At 40.2% G+C, this 23,860-nt stretch overlaps 2 protein-coding genes and 1 long non-coding RNA gene across 8 annotated transcripts in view; all 3 read left to right on the forward strand.

Moving 5' to 3' along the window:
• The first annotated feature begins 338 nt into the window (after positions 1-338).
• MLF1 (myeloid leukemia factor 1) lies at positions 339-19,772 on the forward strand. 6 transcript variants are annotated; one of them, XM_081863617.1, is made up of 10 exons: positions 339-512; positions 5,235-5,388; positions 10,193-10,234; positions 10,357-10,401; positions 11,424-11,468; positions 15,362-15,448; positions 15,834-15,962; positions 17,329-17,488; positions 17,711-17,843; positions 18,487-19,772. In XM_081863617.1, exons 1-10 carry the CDS (start codon positions 466-468, stop codon positions 18,599-18,601), a joined length of 957 nt encoding a protein of 318 aa, XP_081719743.1. In that variant the 5' UTR covers positions 339-465; the 3' UTR covers positions 18,602-19,772. The 6 variants fall into 6 exon arrangements, with proteins under 6 accessions (XP_081719743.1, XP_081719744.1, XP_081719745.1 ...); XM_081863618.1 differs by lacking the exon at positions 10,193-10,234; XM_081863619.1 differs by lacking the exon at positions 10,357-10,401 and having other exon boundaries at positions 340-512.
• Positions 5,399-9,565, forward strand: LOC309342796. The gene is made up of 2 exons (XR_014156999.1): positions 5,399-5,612; positions 5,836-9,565. It is a non-coding gene; the product is annotated as an uncharacterized lncRNA (long non-coding RNA).
• A 3,827-nt stretch (positions 19,773-23,599) lies between the features above and the next one.
• Positions 23,600-23,860, forward strand: part of GFM1 (G elongation factor mitochondrial 1) — a 42,382-nt gene continuing 42,121 nt past the window's right edge. The window contains exon 1 of the mRNA XM_081862396.1: positions 23,600-23,716. Coding sequence (XP_081718522.1) covers positions 23,669-23,716 — 48 coding nt within the window. The 5' untranslated portion in view covers positions 23,600-23,668. The remainder of the gene's footprint in view (positions 23,717-23,860) is intronic.

Here is a 23,860-nt window from a genome sequence, read left to right on the forward strand (position 1 = left end):
ATAAAAAGGAAGGAAGGAAGGAAGGAAGGAAGGAGGGGTGGGCAGCCTTCATGTTAACTCGGAGCTGCCTCCTTGGCACCGCGATACCCATATGAAGGGTAGCTTCTCCCCGGAAGCCGGAACTTTGGGGCGGAGGGGAGTCGGCGGCGTCGGAACAGCGAACTGAAGACCACTTAAGGCAGCCGGGCCCCAGCGGGGAGGCCCCGCCTCGGAGCCCGTTGCCATGGCAGCATTCCTGCCCTATTGTCGCCCGCCGCCATGTTGGATGCTCGCCAGGACCAATGGGAAAGAGAAGCGCCGGGTTCCGAGGGGGGCGTGGCGAGGGGAAAGGGGCGTGGCGGCCGAGCGGGCGGTTCGCCTCCTTAGAGCCCGTCGTCAGGGGAGGCCCGCGAGCGGCGGCCACACCTCGAGCGGGACGCGGCGGGCTGAAGGAGAAGCGCGAGAGGCGCCTCACGAGCCGGAGCCATGTTCGGGGGTTGGTCCAGAATCTTCGAGGAGGATCCTTTCTTCCGGTGAGGGGGGTCGGCCTGGGTTATGAGGGGGGGGGCTTCGTGGGGTGGGGGGGCTCCGTCCCTCCCGGCGTCGCCCTGAGGGAGGCAGTGAAGGCGGCGTTGGCGTTTCCCCCATTTGCCCCATAGACATTCCCTCTGGGATGCGCATCTCTCCGTTGCCTTTTCCTCTTCTTGTCACCCCCCGCCGACCGTTTTCTGACGTTCCTTCTCTCTAGACGTGCCAAAAAGAGAGAGCGCGGAGCCTGACGGTGGGGGGGGGGGCTCAAAACCAACAATAATTCACTCCCCCTTCCTTTTCAGGTCGCTGAATTCTCTTTTACTATCCTCCCCCCCCCAAACCTTGCTTATTCACTTCAGCAGAATTTGCCTCCCCGCCCCCGTTGCGAGGGTGCAATAAAAAAAGTTGCATTTTCATGTCTTCGCTGGATCTGGGTGCAGGCCCTTAAGCGTAGCTGTCAACTTTTCCCTCTTTTAAAGGGAAATTCCCTTATTCCGAATAGGATTCCTCGCAAGAAAAGGGAAAAGTTGACAGCTATGCTCTTTAAGTTAGCTGCGCGTGCACCCGTTGAAATCGAAGCGATAACAACTGCGTTGTGGCCTCGTCGATTTCCTTGGGGGACCCTAAGCTCGACTAAGTGAAGTTTGGATCCAGTCCAGACTAGTCCCTCTGCTCCCACGGAACTGTGTTAGGCCTGCATGAGGCGTGCAATGGAAAAAGAGGGCTGTAGTTCATGAAAGCTTGCTCTACAATAAAGCTGTTGGTTTTAAAGGTGCCCCTGGTGTTCCCCCCCCCCCCCCAATTTTGGTGTGTGTCTGAAGCCTTCCCAGAGTTCTGGAACTGAGCCACTGGCCTCCTCAGGAAAAGAATGGTTGGAGTGTTCTTTTGGTGCCTTGCTAAGATTTGGTGTGAGCAGTGCTGTTCTCAGGACCTGGAAGTAAAAAGGGTTCAGTCCCATGTTTCCAAGGTGCTGAAAATGGCACCTATATAAACAACCCTATTTTCTCTTGCTCCCAAGAAGTTTTTAAGTTTCATGCTGATATGCTGAAAGGGATGCCTTTCTAAAGCCTTTTTAAAATGCTGCGTGTTTTTATTTTTTATTTATTTTTCAGATAACAAAGAAGTGCTTGTTGTTTTCGTGTTGACGTTCAGAATCCTAGCATCTTTTAATGTGTTCCCTTTATCATTGTTACTTCCACAGTATAAAAAAAGTGGTCTCCAGTAGCATGAAATAACATGAAAGTGCACAGCAGGAAAAACACAAAGACATTTTTAGAGAGCAGTTAATGACCCTTTCACAACTCAGGTTTTTTATGTTGAGTAAGTACTGAAAATTAGAAGGCATAAAACTTACTTCTTTTTTTATTTAATTTTTTAAATTGAGTTGTACATAACATATTACAATTTAAACATATCATTTGCCTTCACTTTTAGGATTCTCAGAATCCCTAGACTTCCCACCGCCCTTCTCTGGTTTTCAATGTCAATCCCTTTTTTTTTCTTCAGCTTATCCATATTTTAACTAATTTGTTAACAACAGTATTACCTTTTTTCCATTGTGTTTTGTACATTGCAAGTATTACTCTAATCCTGCCAAAGTTTTAGTTGTTTACAATGTTCTCTTAAATAAATTCTATATTTTTCCCATTCTTTGTTAAACTTCTTCTCATCCCAGTCTCTGATTCTCCTGGTCAATTTTGCCATTTCGGCATAGTCCGTCATCTTCATTAGCCATTCTTCTTTGGTTGGAACTTTATCTTCTTTCCATCTCTGGGCCAGTAATATTCTTGCTGCTGTTGTCGCATACATAAATAGTCTTTTCTGCTCTTTCGGAATCTCTGTACCTAAAATGCCTAACAAAAAAGCCTCTTTTTTCCCCCCACTAATGTTATTTTAAACATTTTCTTCAATTTGTGGGAAATGATATATAACGTATTTCATTTTGTTCTGTCACAATAGAACATGGGGTGGGGGAGAGAAAAGGATTTATGTTCTTTTAAATAGCTTAAAATACTACTTTTCTCCTGCTGTAATCTAGGCCAAATGCACCTGGGAATCATTCTTTTTGTTCATATAAATTTTATATATGTCAGGCATTGTATCTGGTTAATCCTAAACACACTTACTAGGAATAAAACCCATTGATCACAGTGGGACTTACTTCTGAGTAAACACTGCATAGTCATACTTTAATTCTGTAATCCTATGTAGGCTTACCTGGAAATAAGGCTGAGTAGATGGGTATTATAAAAAGAAAAGGCTGTGATCCTCTGTGTATTTAATTGAACTCTATGTGGCTTACACTCAACATGTATAGGATCTGAAGTTCTGCAACTTTCCTTTAATTACATGTTTGTAAGCAACCCTAAATAACTCCAGCATTTGACATGGTGGGGGAGGACCTATGTAGCAAGCTTGTGGTTGACCTTTTAACTTTTATGGCCTGGTTAAACCCGGAATGGTTTTAAAACCCAATTCTGATACAGTGTTAGCTTTTGCTTGATGAATGCCCAGACAGAAGTTATATAACTCAGTGGGCCATCTTCATGCCTAGGTCCATACTTAAAAGTTGTAATCTGTCTTGATTATATAGCTCAGTTTAAGCTGGATTCAGGAGGCCTAATGCTTTCTTAACACTGTATGTGCAGGTGTTTTGGTTTTGGGAACTCCCTTAGTTGGTACACACCCAATCCTGTCTCTGGTGTATCCCCTTAAGCTAAAATTGTACAAGGTCACACATCCTTTGAAATCTGAATGTAACTTGTGGATGATTTTACATAGTGTCAGCAACTTTTTAGATTGCTCTTTTAAAGTCCTTGACAAGGTTCTCAGCTTTTATGTCAGCTCTGCAGCCAACTCCTACTGTATTGAAATCCAGTGGCACTGATCCAAAGGCTTGCATGCACAGGCAGGTTCTTTCCTTTGCACTCGATCCTCCCTCTTCTTAACCACAATCTTGTCCTTTTAGTCTTCATGTAGAAGTCTAAACTTATCTTGCTGCTGCTTAGGAAGAAATAGATGGGAGGTGCAAATGAAGCAAAAGTATTGGCCTGCGGATACTCCACTTCTAGAAGGTCCACAGTAGTGTTGCTGGATTGGGACCAAAGGGTTCATTACTGACTCTGAGCCTCAAATTAATCCTGCACCTAGTTTCTTTTACTAGTCATCTAATTTCCTTTGCAATTTAGCAGAAATTAAGTTTGAAAAGTGCATAGCAAGCACCCACTAAAGCGTTTTGGGAATAGTCTCTACAGGATGTTTGTTTTGGTTTCTTTATTGTCTGCCTACTCTTTTGCATTTGGAGTGACATGAGGGAGTGCCTGTTAATAGAACCCATGCTATGTAATGTGGGAAGCAAAAGAACCACGGATGGATGCTGTGACCAGCAATGCACAGAGTCCTATATAGAAACTGTCAACATGTAATGGTAGTCTGATAAAAAGAATCCTATCAGTATAGGGAAAGGAAGTGTGAACTACGAAGCTCCTAGTTCAAATCTCACAATTTTATGAACCCTTTTCCAAAATTCAGGGCTCCCAACTATTACAAAATAAAACAATTACAAAATGTGAGTGTGTGTGTGTACACCCACACACCTTGTAGGGACTGTGCAGTTCTGTTATTTTAGTAGCCATAATTGCTGACCATTGTCTTGTTTGGAAGCTGTTCAGAGTCTAATCCAAATTGTAATAGCAAGTACTATTCTAGACATTGCAGACTAGATCATCATGCAAGTGGATAGGGCTACTTCACATTGGAATTAATTTCTAAAACTGTGTACTAATATGAAAGCTTCCTCAGCCTCACAAGGAGAGATCTTGATCTGGCAAGCTAGAAATACTGTCTAGGATAAAATTGGTTTTATAAATGTCTCCCTGACCAAGCAGCTGTTCCAGGGAAGCTCTAGTTGATCTCAGTCAAAATGTTTTCTGGTCCTGCCAAGTTTTTTCCTGAATAGCGCAGACAGGTGCAGAAACAGTTTCCCTCCTGCAAAAGACAGTCCTGTGCATTTAGTTAGCCAAGAAGTTCTCTGTATTATCTCACTCTTGATATTACAGTCATCTGCTGTGGCTGGTTTCTTGTACTGAACCATCTGTTCTAATAAAGCATTTCTGTTAAAAAAATAAATTATGCAGACTAAGCTCTTTTCAAGGGATAAGAATCTATAGGAGAACAGTCACAGCAGACTGGCTGCTGTTTCCACGTTGAAATGATGCATATTCAGGTGCCAAGGACAGAACAATTATATACACTATCTCAGTCATTTCTAAACTGCATGCCAGAACACACCAGTGTCAGTTGGAAGAACTACTTGCATGCTCAGAGAAATGGTTTAGACTCCTATAAAGCTCTAAAAGCCTTTCAATTGGCTTCCTTTAAGAATAATAAATTTTGCTGTGAATCTGTATTAGGAGTGATAATATTGAATGAACCCATTCTACCTGCTACAAAATTATCTGACCTTAGAGGATGTCATGTGGCTACTCTGTATGAGTCACTATTTCGAGTATGCCACCTCCTAATATTCTTTGTGTAACAGCGAAATGTGTATTGATTTTAATTTAAGACAGCAGTATGCTGTGGCTGTTCTAAGTAGGGTAAACACTGCACTCTCTCCATCAAGATAGCAGTTTTACACCTTGGAATCTTGTCTGTTTTTTCTAAATGCATGGCTATATATGAGCTGTTTCTCTCTCTCACCCCCTCCTTAATATTATCTTTAGGGATCCATTTGCCGCACACAATGACCATATGCGTCGTTTCTTTTCTGAACCTTTTGGACGAGATCCATTTCTCTCAATTAAAGATGGTGGGGAAGGAGCTCTACATCAAAGAGGACGTCCTGATTCTCAGGTTGCTTTGAGAGACAATCACAAGGTATGTCATTTTATAGTCTTGCAGGTTACCTGCAATCAGTGACAAAGTATGGTGGATCTCAGCTTGCTTCCCCACTCCCCCCAGCTGATGGTTTGGTACTTGGGCCAGTCAGTTTACTCTTGGTGCATCTCTCATGTAAATTAGAGATAATGATGTTTAACTCTTTTTGTAAATAACCACCAAAAACTAGAATATTAACTCATGGAGCAAATAAATTAAACAAGGTTTAATGTTACAGATAGGTAGCCGTGTTGGTCTGCCATGGTCAAAACAAAATAAAAAAAATCCTTCCAGTAGCACCTTAAAGACCAACTGAGTTAGTTCTAGGTATGAGCTTTCGTGTGCATGCACACTTCTTCAGATACGTATCTGAAGAAGTGTGCATGCACACGAAAGCTCATACCTAGAACTAACTCAGTTGGTCTTTAAGGTGCTACTGGAAGGAAGGTTTAATGTGTTGAAACTTGCCTTCTAACTGATCCCGTCTCCTGTAGAAAGATGTATTAGTTGGCACATTGATCCTTAAGTTTATTTGATTATGCAAACCTGTAACAGTACTATAACATCATGCTTAGTGACGTGATAGTATATTCCATCCAAGGCTGCAATCCTAATGGTGAACCCCATTGAATTCAAAAGGACATAACTTCTGAATGGACATGGTTAGGGTTGCAGTCTTGCTGGCATTGCAAGTCTTGGCATCAGCTGATAAAGAACTTAAATAAATTGACAGGAAACTTAATAGACATAGCAATTTCAAATATGTAACTGTAATACGTTTTGCTTTACTTATATATTCACTATTGTACAAGGTATCCACTTATGTAATGATAAAGTAATATTTCTGCTTCAAAAAATGTGATGGTTACATTTTTATTTTGGTTCCTGGCATTTCGAAGACTGTATTTATTTAGGTGTGTTGACTTTGACAATATCTTCTGTTGGCTACTTAGTGTCAAAACTAAGCCTGTGGAATTTGCATTCATGGGTAACATAACCACAGGGGGTGTGGAATTGTGCCAAGATCAGTAAACTATACAGTGGGAACTGATGCTTTAATAAAGCTAGCAGCAGCAGAAACTGTCACCTGCGGGGTAGCCACCGGATTGTGTGCTTCTAGTTTAGAAGCATTTCTATTTGTAACGTAACAGTTGGGTTTGCTTCAGATTCAGTTCTGCTTTTGTGAGCAGCAACAGACTTTTCAGCAAACGTTTAAACATTTAATCAGATATGCAAAGATGCACTTGGGCTTCTCCATCTTTTGTTGCAATTGCAAGCCTGGGAACTTACATTTAGTTGAATGTTTCCCCAAACTCTGATAATGGCTCTTGCTTGTCTCCAGGAGGATACAGGGGTGTGTGTGAATGTATGCATAAACTAGTGTATTGTACAGAAGTAAAAAAATGACATTAGCTGCTGTACTGACTGTTATGTGACCCTCAAAAGGTTGCCCAGAATGGAATGTGGCCCTTGAGCTGAAAGAGGTTCCCCACCCCTGCCTTGAATTACAGGCTTATATCTACAATTCAGAAAAGAATACATAGTTAACTAATCATTTGTCTTTGAAAAAGACCAGATAGAGCAATGCAAACACCCCCATTAAAGCCCTCACATTTTATTTGCTATTACAAATTCCAAACACTCTTGCTCTGAGTGCCTGTCATACATATTGCACATCTAAGAGTACGTTAGAACTTGGGGAGCTACCTTAAACCATTGCACAACTCTACACTTGACAGTAGAAATCTTTTTGGCTGTGGAGATTCATATCTTACACGGATCAGAAATCGGGGAGTTATTCTGACCTGGTTGAACAGAAAAGGGCCCAGAATATGTTCCTTATAAACATACTTGGTATCTGTTAGTATGCCAATTCAATTCACCTATCTGAAACAATTGCATTTAAATTGATGGGCCAAGTTGGTACAACAATTGTTGGAACACATAGAGACTGCCTAAGCACTGTTTCTAAATAGAGTTCTTTCAGTCATTCAAGTTTTTCACAAGCTTGTTTTTCTGGCAATGGCAAAAAAATTATTTTTTAAGTATTTGATGCGGACCAGTCTATATGCTTTGTTGTTGTTTAGTCATTTAGTCGTGTCTTAAAACTTCTCTGTAGCAGAGCTGGGGAATCTGTAGCCTGCTGAATGTTTTGAACTTTGAACTTCCATTGGTCCCAGCCAGCAAGGTGGATGGTCAAAGATGATGAGTGTTGTAGCCTAGCATTGTATTTTGAACAAATAAATTTTAAAAATCATGTTAGTTGACAGCCGCTGAAACAGTGTCAACATACAACACTCTCGGTTGCACATGGTAGCTTATTTTAAAGTTCAATGACTCTATGTATCTTAACACTGTATATTGTATGTGACTTATTATGGTCTAAAAAACCCCCAAACTTTGTAAGAATGCTATTTAGGATTATAATGTGTGTTGGGGGACCCTAATAAGCCCTTCAAGCATAAGTATACAAAGGGGCTGCAGTTTATAACCAGAGTGCAATGCTTTTTTAGGAGTTGAAAACAATCCTAGGTCTCAATATATCCAGTTACAGAAGGATACACCAAAGCAGTGGGAGTTTGACTGGGGGATAAAATTACCCAGCTGGAGGGGCTTTGCATTTAGGAAGTAAGGCTGCTGTGCTGATGACTGTCTCTGCACCTGATCATATTATTAGTTCTTGGATTTACACAGACTGTGTGTTATTGCATTCATTTTACAAGGACATAATGTGTAGAAACCTGGAAATAATCAAGTTCTCTAAGAGTAATGTTTAAACTGATTCTCCCTCTGAAATGATGTGAGCTTATGTTACTTCCACGTATTGCTTTTGTCTGTTATTTAGCATTATTATTTCCTCTCCTTTCTCCTAATAAAATCAGGCCCATTTAACACAAATCAACCCATGTCTTTTGCAGCCGTCAGTAGTCTAATTGGGATTGGTCATACGTAATGTTAAAAATATTCCTTCGTTAAGAGATTAATCTTAACACCAATTTGAGCAACCTTCACTATTCCAGCTGCTCCTAAAAAGCTTCTAGTCCGTATTTGTGGAAGGCCAAACAATAGACACTAAGACTGCAACTTATGTGAGGGTTACATTCTGGGGATTGCATCTAAAGCCAAAACTGCATATAGTCAAAATACATGAGGTGCAATGGTGGGTGGGATTGCCAAAGTCCCCCCCCCCCCGATGCCTGTTCCCTTTCTGCTCCCCTTTTATTTTTTTATTTTTATTTTTTTGCAAAGCACGTAAAGGTGAATGCACACAAATTGAATGTGCATAAGCTTACTTACTTTTTACTATATTGCAAAACAGGCTGCTGTGGCAGCATCACTTACCAGAATAAATACTCCTCTTTGGTTGAGTGCTGGGAAGATTTTCCAAGTGTGTGTCTGAATTCCTCCTGCCCTCCAAAATAAAGTTAAGTTACTGTTGTCTGACTCTGGGGAAACAAAGGAGTAGGGATTACATGAGGATAGAAATAAATGAGTTTTGGGAATGAAGGAGATAGAGATGGTAGGTTATAGATGGGCAGAGTTGGTTTTGCATGTCCATGAGCCTTTGCGTTGTAAAACATAGTGTTAAATGAATAAGTACAAAATGACTATTGTAGTAAAATACATTTTGATGTGATAGCTTGATGTAAGTATACCTTTCATGCATGCTTTGGGGAATTCAGATTTATATCCAGACTCTCCAATCATTTTTTCATGCAGAGATATTCAAGACCAGTTGGCTGAATTCTCATATTAGATGGTGTTTATAGCATCATCTATTTATATGTGTGTACTAGCATATAATTTCTTCACTGTGGATTTATAAGTCAGACCATTCTGTATATGGTGATAGATTTACTCAGAACTTCTTTGCAATGACCTTTGAAACTGCTGACATGGGAGAGATGATTTGGTTTAACGCCAGGGTTCTATGAATATTTTAGAGAATATGTATGTATTTCATTGCTAACTCTACATTAATCTCTTGCTTTTACATAAAATGAATGCTTGTAGCAGAGTAGCTGCATCACTTATTTTAATTTTTGTGACCTGCAGTTTATTCTAGCTCTTTGAAATTTAGTTACCAAAATTTATCTGTTGAGTAGGAACAGATTTGTTGGTTTTAATCAACTTCTCTCCATCTGAACTGGCTAATCGTGACTGCAAATAAATAGAATTGAATATCTGGAAAAGCAGGAAAACTGTAAAGTACTGTACAGAACTTAAAGGTACATGGCAATACTTTGGTACACAAAAGCACATGTATTCAAACTTAGGGACTTTCAATTTAAACATAGTTTATACTATCTCAGGGACCACATTAGATGTGACAGAAGCAGCCACTTTTCTTCACATTTCGCTGGTCATGTACAAAGCAGGGGTGGGGGGCATCTAATTGTAGCATCAAAAGGGATGCATAGGGGTGAGAGGAATGGAATAATCCTGCTTCCCTTGTCTTACTTGTCTGTAGCTTGTTGCCCATGGCACTGTTCACTCAGCCTAGTTCACTTCAGATAATGGATCCAGGTTGTTATGGGAGGAGTTTGGATAATGGATCATAAGAAGATTATGTGGTGGAGGGTTTGTCTCTTATCCCTCCAGTAGTAAAAATTAAACCCATCCCCTGCTTACATGTAAACAGTATGGCTGCCACTGTCACATCTATTTTGGTCCTTCATTGTTTTGGTTATGCTGTGCCTTATTTAAATTTGAGCTAGGGAGTTTTAAGTCCCCCCCCCCCTATTAATTTGAACCATCTGACACACCGTGCAGCAATTCACATAAGGTGATATTTTTCTTTCAGACGAGCTGTTCCCTTATGCCTTTTGGCAGTTTTGGTGGCATGGTTAGTATACTAAATGCTAAACTCTGTCTTCTGGTGATCTGGGCATGCCTTCCTTCTGTATTTTAATCTTTAAACCATGTTACTAATATACAGATTTACGTGAACTGATGCTTCTTTTTCAGGCAGCGAGTTTTCCGCTTATGCCTTTTGGCAGTTTTGGTGGCATGGTCAGTATACTAAAATACAGATCTCTAATGCTTGGTGATATAAGCATGTTGTTGTCCTAAGGGCCCATCCAGAATAGTATTCACTTTAGTTTTTGGTCCTTCTCTGTTCCAGAAGAAACCGTAAAATACTTCTGCATTTATAAAAAATATAGTATGTTAAAAATAAATGTATATGGATTAAATTAATAATTTCATTTAAATACATTTGTATTTGACAAATATGTATGGAATTAGTGTTTTTCTTTCCATTCTTTATTTTCTTTTTGTTGTATTTTTTATGCACCTTTAGTTTCCTTTTTTTGTCTTTTTCACTTTATTTTGTTTAATTGAAATGTTTTCAATAAAATATAAATAATTAAAAAATACATCTCCTGCATACAAGTTTCCTCTTCCACTCTGTTGGAAGTGTAGGTTCAGTTTTTTAAAAGTTGTTGTGTGAACAATGCTGAATCTGCACAATTCCATTTGCACTGGTCTGCTCCCCAAATTGTCCCAAATTGTCTCAAATGGGCCAGTGGTAATAAGACAGGTTAATGAAGTAGCTGAGCTCTGGGATTATGACATAACTAAGTTAGTCTATAGCATATTAAATCTGCAGCTGGAAATTTATGAAATTCCTAGGTGATCAATTACAATGCTGAAATTTAACAGTTTAAAAACTCAAGTGTTGGGGTGACAAAAGTTCCAGTAAAAAAGGAGACAAGGCAGGATGATGGTACAAGACATTTGCCTGCACCAATATCACATACAGCCTCTTCAGTAAGGTGAAAATGTCACTCAAAATTTAGAAGGTAAACTAAGTGGCAAAAAGTGTGAGCTGTGTCACTTATGCAAATAGCAGCAGATGATTTCATGAAAAACCACATTCTGAATGTACCCTGCATGCTTTCATTCTTTAGACCAGACTTTGCCATGCCGATGGGAGTTGTAGTCTCCCATCAAGAGGTTGCTAGGTTGGCGAAGGCTGCTTTAGATAGTAGCACTAATGCAGTAATTTATATGAGCTGGTATTTCTCTTTCAGGCAATGAGTTCCCCCCTTATGCCTTTTGGCTGTTTTGGTGGCATGGTTAGTATACTAAACAAACATGAGTTTCTAATTTTTTGCTGATGTGGGCATGTCTGTCTGGTTCTGTTTCTGCCCCCTCCCACAATGCAGTAAGCTTTGTGAAATGCATTTTAGAATCCTCCCCCCATTTGTGAACTGTTAAACTTCCTGTGCGGACTGAAATTATGCTAATATGCAAGACCATCTCTCTTTTCTGCATGCATGAAATAAATTGCCACAAGGGTAAAAACACACAAGATTTCCATAAAGTCTCTGAACTGTTTTCGTTACAATGAATTGGAGTACAGTAGTGGTGTTTGCATTGAGAGAGGTCTAGAATGTTATTTATTGGACTCATGCTATTTCCTTTTAATATGTATAGAATAGTGCACGTTCCAAAAAGTTACGTTACTAGAGAATAGCACTATATCAAGCAAGTGGCTGGTTCAGCTTTGGGTCTACTATGCTAATGACATGGGCTTCTCTCCTTTGACCTTGAATAACATTTCTGTGAAATGTGGTAGATACCCAGAAACTTCTTTAAGGACTCTTTTTCCACCTTTGGGTTTCTTCTGAGACCTTTTTCAAATGAATGTTGAAAAGTAGTACTTCTACTATAGAGGCACCACATTTTCCCAGCATTCAAGTTGGAAAAACTTGTTTGTTTGTTTACTGATTTCTTCTTTTGCTCAAAGTACGTCTTGCCCTTCTTCCTGATGGCATGTCCACTGCTGTTGCTATGGAGTGTGATAATGTCTGTGATACTGTTACTCAAGGCAGGGAACCTTTGTCCCTCCGTATGTTGTTGGACTAAACCTCCATCATCACTGACCACTGGCCATGCTGTCTGGGACTGATGAGAAGTGTCCAACAGCATCTAGAATGTTGCCTACCCCGACCTTTAGCAATGAGCGAGACTCTCCGCATCCGTGTGCCTTGCACTGCTCTGTGGTATTTAGCCTGCTATTTTGCAAGCTTATTCCAGCATAGGAGCACTCACATAGCTTTTAAAGAAGCAGTGAACATCTACCATCCACCCCCCATCCTTGTAACATTGTCCTGGCAGTTGGCAAACAGTTGTTTTTTAAAATGTTAATTATTTTAATGGTCTGGTCCCCTCTTCAGTGTTAAAGTACAGATTTGAACTCATTGGGTTCTCTGCTTGCAAGAAGATAAATAGCAGTAAAATGATTTCTTTCCTCCCTCACAATCCATTAAGTGTAGAATGGATATCTCACAATGCCTTTTACTTGAAGCTAGGGAGACAGTCTAGCTAAATGTGGTTGGGATAGGCTTTGAAGTTTGGTTGTCTTCACAAGCTTATCTAACAACTTTGACTCTTAATTGTTGGCATTCTGTTGCTGACTTCTTGCTGAGCTTGAAAAATTGCTTCCTTTTCTTTCTATGCTTTGCCTAGGACTATTATAATTTTGAAGCTAATAATTTTTTAAAAATTGATTGTATTCCACATATACATAAATCAAAACGCACAAACTTAAATGGAAAAAAGAAAATATAGAAACTTATGTAGAGGGAGCAAAAAAGAAGAAGAATAAAAGCAGAAAGGAAGAAAGAAGTAAGAGATACGAATATATACCTTTCATAATAATTTTCTTATCAGTCTGAATTGTCTCTCCACATTATGTTTTGCATCTGAGTGTATTCCACAGGGTTGTGGATTCACTGGTCATGGAATGCAGGGAGCATTGCGCTTATAAGAAAAACAACTTCTGTATTTTTTGGTCTACATAATTCCAGGAGACAGTTTATAAATGTATGGGTACCATTGTCTGTTTAAGTTTAAATAATCAGAGATGCTTTAATGAAGCTTCCAGAAATTATGGCTTGGAAGTTAATACCACAGCTTCTTGTTTTCTCTGGAAGGTATACCATTTACTGTTTTTGAGGTTCAATTTCCCTGGCCATTTCTTTATTTGCTTCACTTTCTTTCTGCTTCCCTGGCCCTTTTCTCAAAAATTACAGATATGTTTGCAGCCTAGCATAGACTATACCAAGCAAATATAAGATGTGCACAGTTCTGCCCAGAATTTGGGTTTAATTGCCAATGAATGTGAAGCTTTTTGGCATGCAGTGTTTTGCCAATTAACACTGCATGTTCTTTAAAAGATCTTTTGTAGTCAGTCTATGAGGGAAAATATATTTTTATTTGAACAGAATAGGAAAACCTCATCAAACAGCAGCAACAACAAAACCCTCAAACAGTAAACCTTCTTACAACGAGAAATAACCCCAAAGGAACAGTTCCAAAGAAACAATTCCCGCCCCGCCCCCCCCCCACCAGATCCAACTGTGGGAAGCCTCAGCAGTGTTTGGTCCATCATCCTCTTCCTCCTCAACCACTTTGCCCTGCACTATTTGTACCTGCCTCAACCAGGTGGGGCTGGATGTCTCCACAGCCGTCACCTGTGCATATAAGGGCTCCTGATCTGGGCAATCAAGCCCCAACTGGGCCACTCTCAAGGGCAGGAGTGCTCCTGCAAGGACTCACAGGAAGGGTTGGCTGCGTAAAGCCAAACCTACACCACCTCGCTTTTTCTCCTGCATTTTCCACTATACATGGTACATAAAGTCACCATTATATCTTACATTAATCCTCTCAGTGAGCCCAGTTTACTTCCTATAAAGGCTTTTGCATGCTTCTGCTAATGTTTCATATGTCTTGTGCTAGTAATCCATCGGCTGGAATGCATGTGACAAATGGTATCTGTGTAAACGGAAGCCTTGGTAACTGAGAAGTCATAACAGACACTGGAGCCAAGTCAACAGTCTTTCATATAAGCCTACTTGTTGTGCACTCTCAACAGACCATATTCTCCTTTGCAGCAAGTGAAATTTTATTCCTAAATTACATATAATAAATCATAGACTGGAATCTGAGTCATAGATTCTTTCATCAACTCATAAATTCCTGATCTAGGCCTCGCCAATTCAAATAGTCCATACAAAAGAGTGCAGCTTTTTTGAGCATTTAATGATAAAATAATAATTAATTTTTGTTCCCTTTACCCCAGTGAATAACTACATAATGTTAAAATGTTACTGTATAAAAGAAAAAAGGCAGCAACAAGGTGTTGCCTTTTAATACCTTGCAACATTCTTAAATTCAGTTGTGGAGGGCTTTCATTTTTTGAGTTGGCTTTTTTTCCAACATTACTTTAGTTACCTTTGTGATAGTTACTTCAGGCAATTACTGTGCAGTAGGATTTCAGAAATTTACAATGGCTGGGAAATCTATCCTAAAAATTATTACATGAAATCAGTCCATCCTTTGACCAAGTTCATTTGAGGTTAATGAGAAAAGCCTTTCTGATCCCTTTAGAGAACTGTATTTCAAAAAGCCTCTCACACTTTCCTCTCTAGTAGACTAAGGGCCAAACTAGAGGTGACATGGGATCTGCCCTGGTTTTGGTTTTGCTAATTAGAAACCCCACAGAGCTGCTTTGGAAATTGGGGAAGTGTCGCTTTGGAAGAAGGTGCCTAAGCCTTTCTAACTAATGTCTTTTCTGCACTCTGAATTACTCCCTGCTTCCCAGCTGCTATTAGATCTGCAGAGGGGGAAAGACAGATCCAAATCAAATCAAAATGCTTGGTTTAAAAAGCATCATGTGCTCACCACCTCTCACACATGGAATCTTTGTTGTTGTACCTTGTACTCGTGATACTCTTGCTTGCTTTTAATGTTCGCTTGTGTTTTTTTTAATGGGGATTATTAAAGGTGGTCTCTTCCCTTCTTCTGGTGTGCCCTTCAAAGAAGTAAAAATGTATTTGTGTGCATATATATATATATATATATATATACACACACATATATACACACGCACACACACAGTGTCAAGAACCTCATGGTGAATGTATGTTTCTCTCTAATTATCTTTTCAATTCTCTTCTGGCAGAACATGGATTTCAGGGATCATTTCTCTGCAATGGACAGAATGATGTCAAACATGAGAAACAGTATGATGGAATTGCACAGAAATTTTGTAAGTTGGTATTTTCCTTAATGTTTAAACTAAAAACTACACAAGGATTCTTCATTAAATTCATATGGTGTCCTGGAGTGTATTTTTACAAGCTTCAGGTGTCCAAGCAAGTGGCTGCTTACAAATCTGCTGTTATGTACAATAAGCGTGGTTCTAAATTCTGTTCTCCAAGTGAATGGCTTCACTGCTTAGTCATTCTGAACACTTGGCAGGCTTAGGACAGCCATTATGGCATTTTGAAGACTAGAGAGAGTTGCAGTCCCTTAAGATTTTCTCCTTTCCTAATCTAAATGGAGCAATGTACAACATTAAATCTAGGCTTCTGCTACGGACTCCTATCTTGGTGTTTACGCTGTTCTTAATCATTTATTATGTTTAACTTCAGGATAAAATGGCACTTGATCCAAATGCTCACTCATTCAGTTCTTCCTCAGTGATGACTTATTCCAAGAAGGGTGATGAACCTCCAAAGGTTTTCCAGGCTTCAGCTCAGACACGTGTGGCTCCAGGAGGGGTAAGTTAGTCTCTTGGGGTTTGGGGGTTCCCTGTTGAGATAAATCAACGGATTTGAATGAAGGATGGGGCAGTAATAATGCAGAGGGAGCATAAGCTTTGTAAATCTTCATATTCATAACAAATTGTAATTTTACCATTTTAAACCCCATTTACAACCCTGGTTTGCAGAGCAAGTACAAACCCTATTTAGATGTGGTTTGCTGTGGTTTCCTGGAAGTAGACAACTAAGTGGTGGGCACAAGTGAGTTTGTGAGCATAGAGTTCATCCCATAGTGCCAAACCATGGGTTTGTGTTGTGTAACTTGGCCTACTGCTTCTTATGGCATTTATCAGTGAGATTAGTTGAAGAGGAACATTGAAGAAGCTAAGCAACAATACACATGAATATATCCTACAATGCTACAAATACCTGGCAGTGGCATAAAATAGGTGTCATCTGTTCAGACCAAGTACTTGATTTTTAAATGCTTATATAATGCTTAAGATGCCCTTTCATTGGCTTCCTCACAGCTGTTGCATCTAATTTTGTTAAGAAATTTGAATTTGAACCCTGAAGTCAGGTTCATGAATGATTATATATAAGCAGAAGGCTGTTGAAAATAACTTATAGCAGATCACTTCAGAGCTCTAGCCAGCACTTGGTTATCAAAAAGCTTCTAATAATATACCTATGAGCATGCCGATAAGCAAAGCCAAGATTGTCAAGTTGGTTAGCATGACATACTAATAGTTGGTGTCCCTTTCATGTAGCAAATACCAACACACACTTATCTCTGTAGCCGAAACGTCCATTCACAGGCTATATTTAGATTAGGCTCTGGTGGTTTTTGAAACCATTCTAACAGAGAATAATATCAAGACCTTGAGGTGGTAGGAATAGATCTCCTTTTTTGTGTGGATCACAGACATGCATGTTGTGGCCATGGTTCAGCAAGTAATAGTGAATGCAAGTAATAGTGAATTAAGTACACAACTGGGTATTTGCCTTCTCCGCCCTCTTTTTGCTGCATCAGTTCTTGCTGCTGAAGAAACAAGCTGTTTTTTAAATGGAACAGCCGCTTATCTCTTCAAAGTGGCAACTGCCGCAGTACAAATGAAGGTAAAGCTCCAACTGTGTTTGGTTCTATATTGTGTTCAGATGTTAGCATTTGTTGTGTGCTTGACATGCTGTTTCCTTTTCATTTCACTCCCTGTTTACAGCAGAGACAAGATATGTGCATACACTGTGTTCATAATCTTGCACAGTTTGCTTGAAAAGGGAAATCCAAAATACTAATTGAAAATATTGTTTCTCAGTGGTGACTTTTTAATTCTCTCTCTCTCTCTCTCTCTCTCTCTGTGTGTGTGTGTGTGTGTGTATACAGATTAAAGAAACCAGAAAAGCACTTAAAGATTCTGAAAGTGGGCTTGAAAAAATGTCTATTGGTCATCACATTCAAGATCGTGCTCATGTTGTTCAGAAGGCCAAGAACAACAAAACTGGTGATGAGGAACTGAATCAAGAATTTGTTAATTTAGATGAAGGTAAGAAACCTTGTGGCTTACATGGGTTTTTGTTTGTAGTAACACAGTTCTGCCAATTTTTTACAGAGGTGCACATACATATACATAAAATTTAGTATGGATGTTTTCTCTCCACTGCACCCCCTATTCGTGTTTTGTATTGGGATATAGTACTTTTAAACACTTCCTGCGCTGGTTGCATCAACTAAGGATGCTCACTTTAAAATTTCATTTGTTGCACAGGTGAAGCTCATGCATTTGATGAACAATGGCAGAAGGAGATTCTGAAGTACAAACCCTCTGGAATAAGAAATGGTATAGATGCACCAAGACATAGAAACAGCCATCACATAAGCAAGGAAGATGCAGTAAGAAGGTAGAAATCATTGTTGTCTTGCTGCTCTGCTTTCCCAGTTTTCTGTAAGAAAAAAGAATGTCAAAATGCTCTCACTGAAGTACATGTCTACTGTGCTTTGACAGTTTTGTGCAATTACATTTGTTGACTGCTGTTGACAAGTGTTGTGATGCACCACCCATGCAAGCACACTTGTGTTGCAGCTGGATTGCAGGTGTGGGAGACCCAGTCTTGATCCTGAACTTTCCAGTTTCAGTTTGACACCTTCATGAGAAGGACCTTCTGAAAAAAGAGCATGTGGAAGAAACAAGGGATTGCCTTAATGGTCCCGCATGGATTGAGATGAATGTAAATTGGGCTGGGGGGAAAGGCTGTGTCGTATCTGGCTACTTCACTCCCTCTCCCGTTAGGAAAGTCTCTGCATTTACCTATGGGTGTATATTGATTTAAGCAGTAGTCTTGTAATTCTTTAAATGAAATGAAAGAGGGGAGGGAGAGTTTGAACCCAGGTTTCACCTTCTAATTTTGTGAGGAAACTGATAATAATACAGTATAGCCTTTGCGGTTGCTTGGTTGTTATCTGGCTATGAGAGTTCACTGCCCTTATTTTTCCTAACCTGTTTCCCAAACATCAAGTATTCCATCTTTCTAAATACTATTTCAGAGAGAAGACCCCCCGCCCAAGGGTATCCATTGAGGGACCCAGGAAGCCTAAACCTTCTGTGGAGAAGCTCAATATCAAGGGATCACATGTTCCGCTCAAAACCAGCAAAAAATAAATTGCTGTGTCGCTTTTCATGTCATCAGGCTATTTCTTCGGAGGACGCAATAATTCTGGATCAACGACTTAAGACCAAGCTCTCTGTTTCTAGCAGTAGTGAATTTTGCTCTCTTGACTATTGAATGTTTGTGATAGCTCCAGCTCCTTGGTAACATTTGGCTTTGAGAGTAGTTAAGGAAAACACTGATGCTGGAAAGCACCTTATGGAGGTTTTTTTTTTTTTTTAGTATGAGGCAGAATGTCAAAGCAAATAGTTTGCATTAACAGTGCTCCAGCAAGTGTAGAGCCAAAAAACAAAAACAAAAAAAAAACATGTATCATTGCAGCTACATGTACAGGTATTCAAGGAAGTACAGTTAATAAACTGCAGTTTTTAACTCAAGAAATACGGGTGTAGTTTTGGTGAAGATCCAATCTGTCAGTGTCTAAAGCATTGTAAAGAAGTATCTAGATCTATTAAGCAATACTTTACGAAATAGCATGTATACTACACTTCTAGTCAATACTGATGAGTAACAGTCTTGCAAAAAAAGTTAGATAAGCTGCATAAATAAAATTGAATTTTATCACAATTTTTCTGTTTTGCATATCTCTTTACACAACAACCATTTCCTAAATTGTTGGCTGTTCTGCTTCCTTGAAAGATAATCCTCTGTTTCAGCTCTACCATGCTCTTTTCTAAGATTAAAATGCATGTTACTAGCCTCTTCCCTATAGCGAGACAGTTACTGTCCTACATATTAAAATGAGCTCTAACCTTTTGGGCAGATTGAAGTTAGGAGTCATACTTGAGCTAGAGAACAACCTAGAGTATAATTGGTTGACATTCTTGTGAAGGAAAAACGGTTTCTGGATATAATTATTAGATGTAATGGGCTTTTAAATGAATTGTGAATGGAAAAACCATGAACTAACTTGATCCAGTTTCCATGTTGCATCTGATTGCTGTTCAGATGTTATCAATATAGGTTGCCTAAATAGACCCCATAAGACTTTTGGGGGGCAAAGAACACGAAGAATCTGAATTGCTGCACTTAAGTCATTGGGACATTACAGAAGCTCCAGAAATGGGTTCTAAATTTCTCAACATGACTCACTTGGATCTCTATGTATTGGATTGTACTGGTTTGTTTCCCCTGTGGTTGAATAAAGTAGGTTTTCTTTCACTATCTAATTATTACAGTTCCTTATATTATAATGCTAATAATTCCCTTTAAGATATATAAATTGTGGCCACTTGATGCTGGTAGTGCATGTAGGAATTCAAAGAAAGTGACCACTGAAGCCCTTTTCATCTTCAGCCTTCAAAATGGGAGCAAAAATGCAGAAAAACCACTAATGGTGATTGAGGGCTCTAGCTAATATTACACATAACAATTTAATGCTCTGCATCTTCTTTTCATTTGTGATCATACTTTACCCCCTTGCTTGTTCATTATTATTTGGTTCTTCTATTGGTTGGTTTCTTCTCTTTTTCTCTTGTAAGTTGTTGTAGTTGATGAAAAAATTGTAATAAGACATACTTGCTTTTTAGGCTTAAACCCAACACTGAGTTAGGCATATTTTAAATCCATTGTTAGAGTTAGGGAACAGTGAAGAAGCTGATTTGCTAGATGTGTCCTCATTGAAAAATATACAGGAGGCTCCCATTCATTTTAGAGATCAGACTTCATAAAGCATTTTTCCAAGTATGGTCATATTCAGCCAGTTAGCTGTAAATTAAGTGAAGTAATGAGTTACTCTACAAGTTTGGTTAAGGCTTGCCAGTTCAAATATTGCTCTTGTATAGTTTCTTGAACTTTCGACACTTGCATTGTTGTGTGTTAGGTAATTAACAGAAGGTACAAAAAGGAAAGTTCAAATTAATTAAATTTCAGCATGTTATCGTAGAAGATAATCAGCTAACTCATACTGTGAGTAGATCCTTTGATTCAATAGGTCTACTCTCAGTACGATTACCACTGGCTATCACCCAATTACTCAACCCTTTAAAGTTGCACATGACATTTATATGTATGTATGTTCTTCATGTTGTATAAACAATAGGCTAATACTCATTATTTGAGCTGCTAGTATTGCATCAAAATTTATGAATCTAATGGAGAGTTCATGGATAACACTTGCCACTTTATTAATAAAGGTCTATTCAACATAATGCTATACTTGTCATCTAGTTGTGAGAGTTACATCTTCTGCTAAGGAATAGGCATTTTATATAGTGGATATCTGAGAAACAGCATGATTGTATTTTAAGAAAAGTGAGTATTAGCATCACATTTCCCAAGCTTGTAATTTACCCATGCTGTTGTAAACACCCTTATATTCTCCGGCCTTTTTTTTTTTTTCCTGGGCAGGAGGGGTAGGAGAGATGTTATTATGCAACTCTCTGTTTGCTGAAATTGTAGTCCATAAACCACTAGCTCCCTAAAATAGGAGCCTAGCTCTCTAAAACTAGTGAAGATAGTTCACAGAATCTAGTAGATGCTGCCAGGAAACGTGATTCTGCCCTGGGATGTGGAAATAAATCCCTTGATTTATTAACCTACCATTTAAGATTATGGCTGGCATGTAATCAAGTTAAGAAGTGCAATAAACAAAGATTTTGAAATTGCCACCTGTTCAGTTTGCTTCCCTGCTCTTAATGTAGGGAACTCCAACATGGATTAAACCACATTTATAGGACAGCAGGTATTCTACATAATGCCACTTTTCCTGACCAGGTTACCTGGATTTTTGAGTGAAATCTATAGTAACTCCCTTACCTCTGTTTCTATTAAAACAATGGTGCAAAGTTAACAATTCAGTTCAGCAAGCTCATTGGTCTATGACCATAAGAATAAAGGAAATTTTTGAGGTTGTTGAGTCAAGTTTTCAGAAGCAGTTGCATAACAGATGCCAGTAGTGCTGTGACTGAGTGAACTCCTCCAGTTCAAATTTTGCCTCACCCCTCTAGTTCTCCCAGTTGGCAATGATAAAAGCCTAAGTTCCATGTGTCTGTGGTTCCTGGCCTTTCAAAAGGTTAGTTTAGTTACCTAGTTGATCAGTTAGTTTATATTTGCCAGTTCATACATAAAGGACAGTTTTATGTTACCAGTACTAGTAATGCCAAGTTTATATGTAATTGCAAAGTTTTAAAAACACATTTCCTGACTCAGGATGAACATATCTTTTTACAGCAATCTTTAAAGCTCGGAAAGCTAACTTTTGGCTGGGATCAAAAGCTTTAGTTTGAAAAGGTTCTCTTCACTGTCCCCCATGAAAGATCCTCCAAAATTCTAGCCGTGCTGCATGTGCTTGTGGCATTCCACATTCTGTACAGCCTTTTAATTCTCAATTTAGAAGTGCCAAACATAGAGTAGTGAAGCTTGATGAGTCTCTGGCTAGATGCATTATTTGGCTCACGGCCTGAGTTGCTTAGTTACGCTGACCTCCCAAATATTCAAGAATCTTAAACTTGAAAAAAACAACTAAAGCAGGGGTTGGCAAAGTTTTTGTGGCTTGAGCCGGTTCACGGTCTCGCAGACGCCACAGTGGGCCAGAGTGTGTGTGCGTGCGCAAATGCTATTTCCAAGGCTCCTTCCAGCGCAGAGGTGTGCGCAGCTTCCCATTGGCTGCAGGAGCTTCCTGCAGCCAATGGGAAACCGGCCAGCATCGCGGAAGGCGATCCCCACTCTGCTCTGTGCTGGTTTAGCGTGGCACATGGGAGCCGACTGAGCAGGCGGTGGGGGTCCATGGGCCGGCTAAACGACCCCCATGGACTGCTTGTAGCCCATGGGCCTTAGATTGCCGACCCCTCAACTAAAGTATATCAGTTCCTTCTCAAAGAACTGTGTATAAAAACATTTTCAACTTGGAGATAACTCATCAGTAACAATAAAAAGGTAAAGGACCCCTGACAGTTAAGTCCAGTCACAGACGACACTGGGGTTGCAGCCCTCATCTCGCTTTACAGGCCGAGGGAGCCGGCGTTTGTCCGCAGTTTTTCCGGGTCATGAGGCCAGCATGACTAAACTGCTTCTGGCGCAACACCAAAACCAGAGCAGTGAACAGAAACGCCGTTTGCCTTTCCGACGGAGTGGTACCTATTTATCTACTTGCACTGGCAGGCTTTCGAACTGCTAGGTCGGCAAGAGCTGGGACCGAGCAACGGGAGCTCACTCCGTCGCAGGGATTCGAACTGCCGACGTTCCAACCGGCAAGCCTAAGAGGCTCAGTGGTTTAGACCACAGCGCCACCTGTGTCCCAACAGTAACAATACACAAATACAAATACACAACACCGCTGTAATCATACTATTTCACACCACCGGGCTTTTTAGAGCTGTGTGTGCACTTAGAATCGGGATTTCTATAGAATTACCATCACTCGGGATGAAATTGAGATTCAGTTTGTTGTGTGCCCACTTGCGTAAAGTTTACTTTTGAAAATACCTGCATCAACACTTGCAGTTTTTATTTACAGTATTTATGACCTGTGCTTCATTGTAAGGTCCCACCAATTTAAAAACACAATACTAACTGTTTGAAACAAATACAGCATGGCTCCTAAGAACATATAACTCAAATGTCAGCAGCCTCACGTTGGAATTCCTTTGCTTCGAGCACAGCTACCTTAAGGCCCTGATCCACTTCGATTTCAGAGGCAATGGATCTGGGAGGAAGAACAGCAAGGAGACCATGTTCGACGTGTGTCGAGCTGGAGCTGTGTTGCAGCCCTCTAACCCACAACAGTAACTTCACACCCTCCAAAAGAAACCCATGAATGCAAACGAATTGTAGCTTAAAGCAGCAAATAATCCATTTGCGGGGCGGGTAGGGAGAGGACATTACAGTACATGCAAAGAAGTCAAGAAAAAGCAAGGTTGCTTCCTTGCTTCCAAAGATGATTCCCCTTCGGAGCAGTTCCTCCCTCCTCTCTAAAGGGGGCGCTGCAGCGGAGTGTCCCGCTGGGCAACTCTATGGCCCTACCCCGGAAACGCAAGCCGGCTAAGGCCGGAAGTGGGGCTGGGAGTCGTGGACGGCGTGACATTCAGCGGCGGGGACTGAGAGCCTGTGCGCTGCGCGTCATGTTGCGGTGCCGGAGGATCGTGGGCTCCGCGTTGCCTCGGCGACAGGTACTGAGGGCGGCGAAGGGGGCTGAGCAACCCCATGCAGGGTTTCGGTGGGACAGGAGAACGAGAAGCCTCGTTGCCTGGGCAGGATCCCCAATGCCCTGCTGGGGACGGTACTCGAAATTTTAAAAAATAGAGTTGAATGGC

The sequence above is a fragment of the Podarcis erhardii genome (assembly GCF_964252035.2).
Source record: "Podarcis erhardii genome assembly, chromosome: 5".
Lineage (NCBI taxonomy): Eukaryota > Metazoa > Chordata > Lepidosauria > Squamata > Lacertidae > Podarcis > Podarcis erhardii.

Excerpts from the sequence above, each read along its gene's own strand:
- MLF1 (XM_081863617.1), top strand. The coding sequence starts at position 466 with ATGTTCGGGGGTTGGTCCAGAATCTTCGAGGAGGATCCTTTCTTCCG. Across the intron at positions 513-5,234 it reads GAGGAGGATCCTTTCTTCCG|GGATCCATTTGCCGCACACA; the intron begins GTGAGGGGGGTC and ends TATTATCTTTAG. Across the intron at positions 17,844-18,486 it reads AAGGAAGATGCAGTAAGAAG|AGAGAAGACCCCCCGCCCAA; the intron begins GTAGAAATCATT and ends ATACTATTTCAG.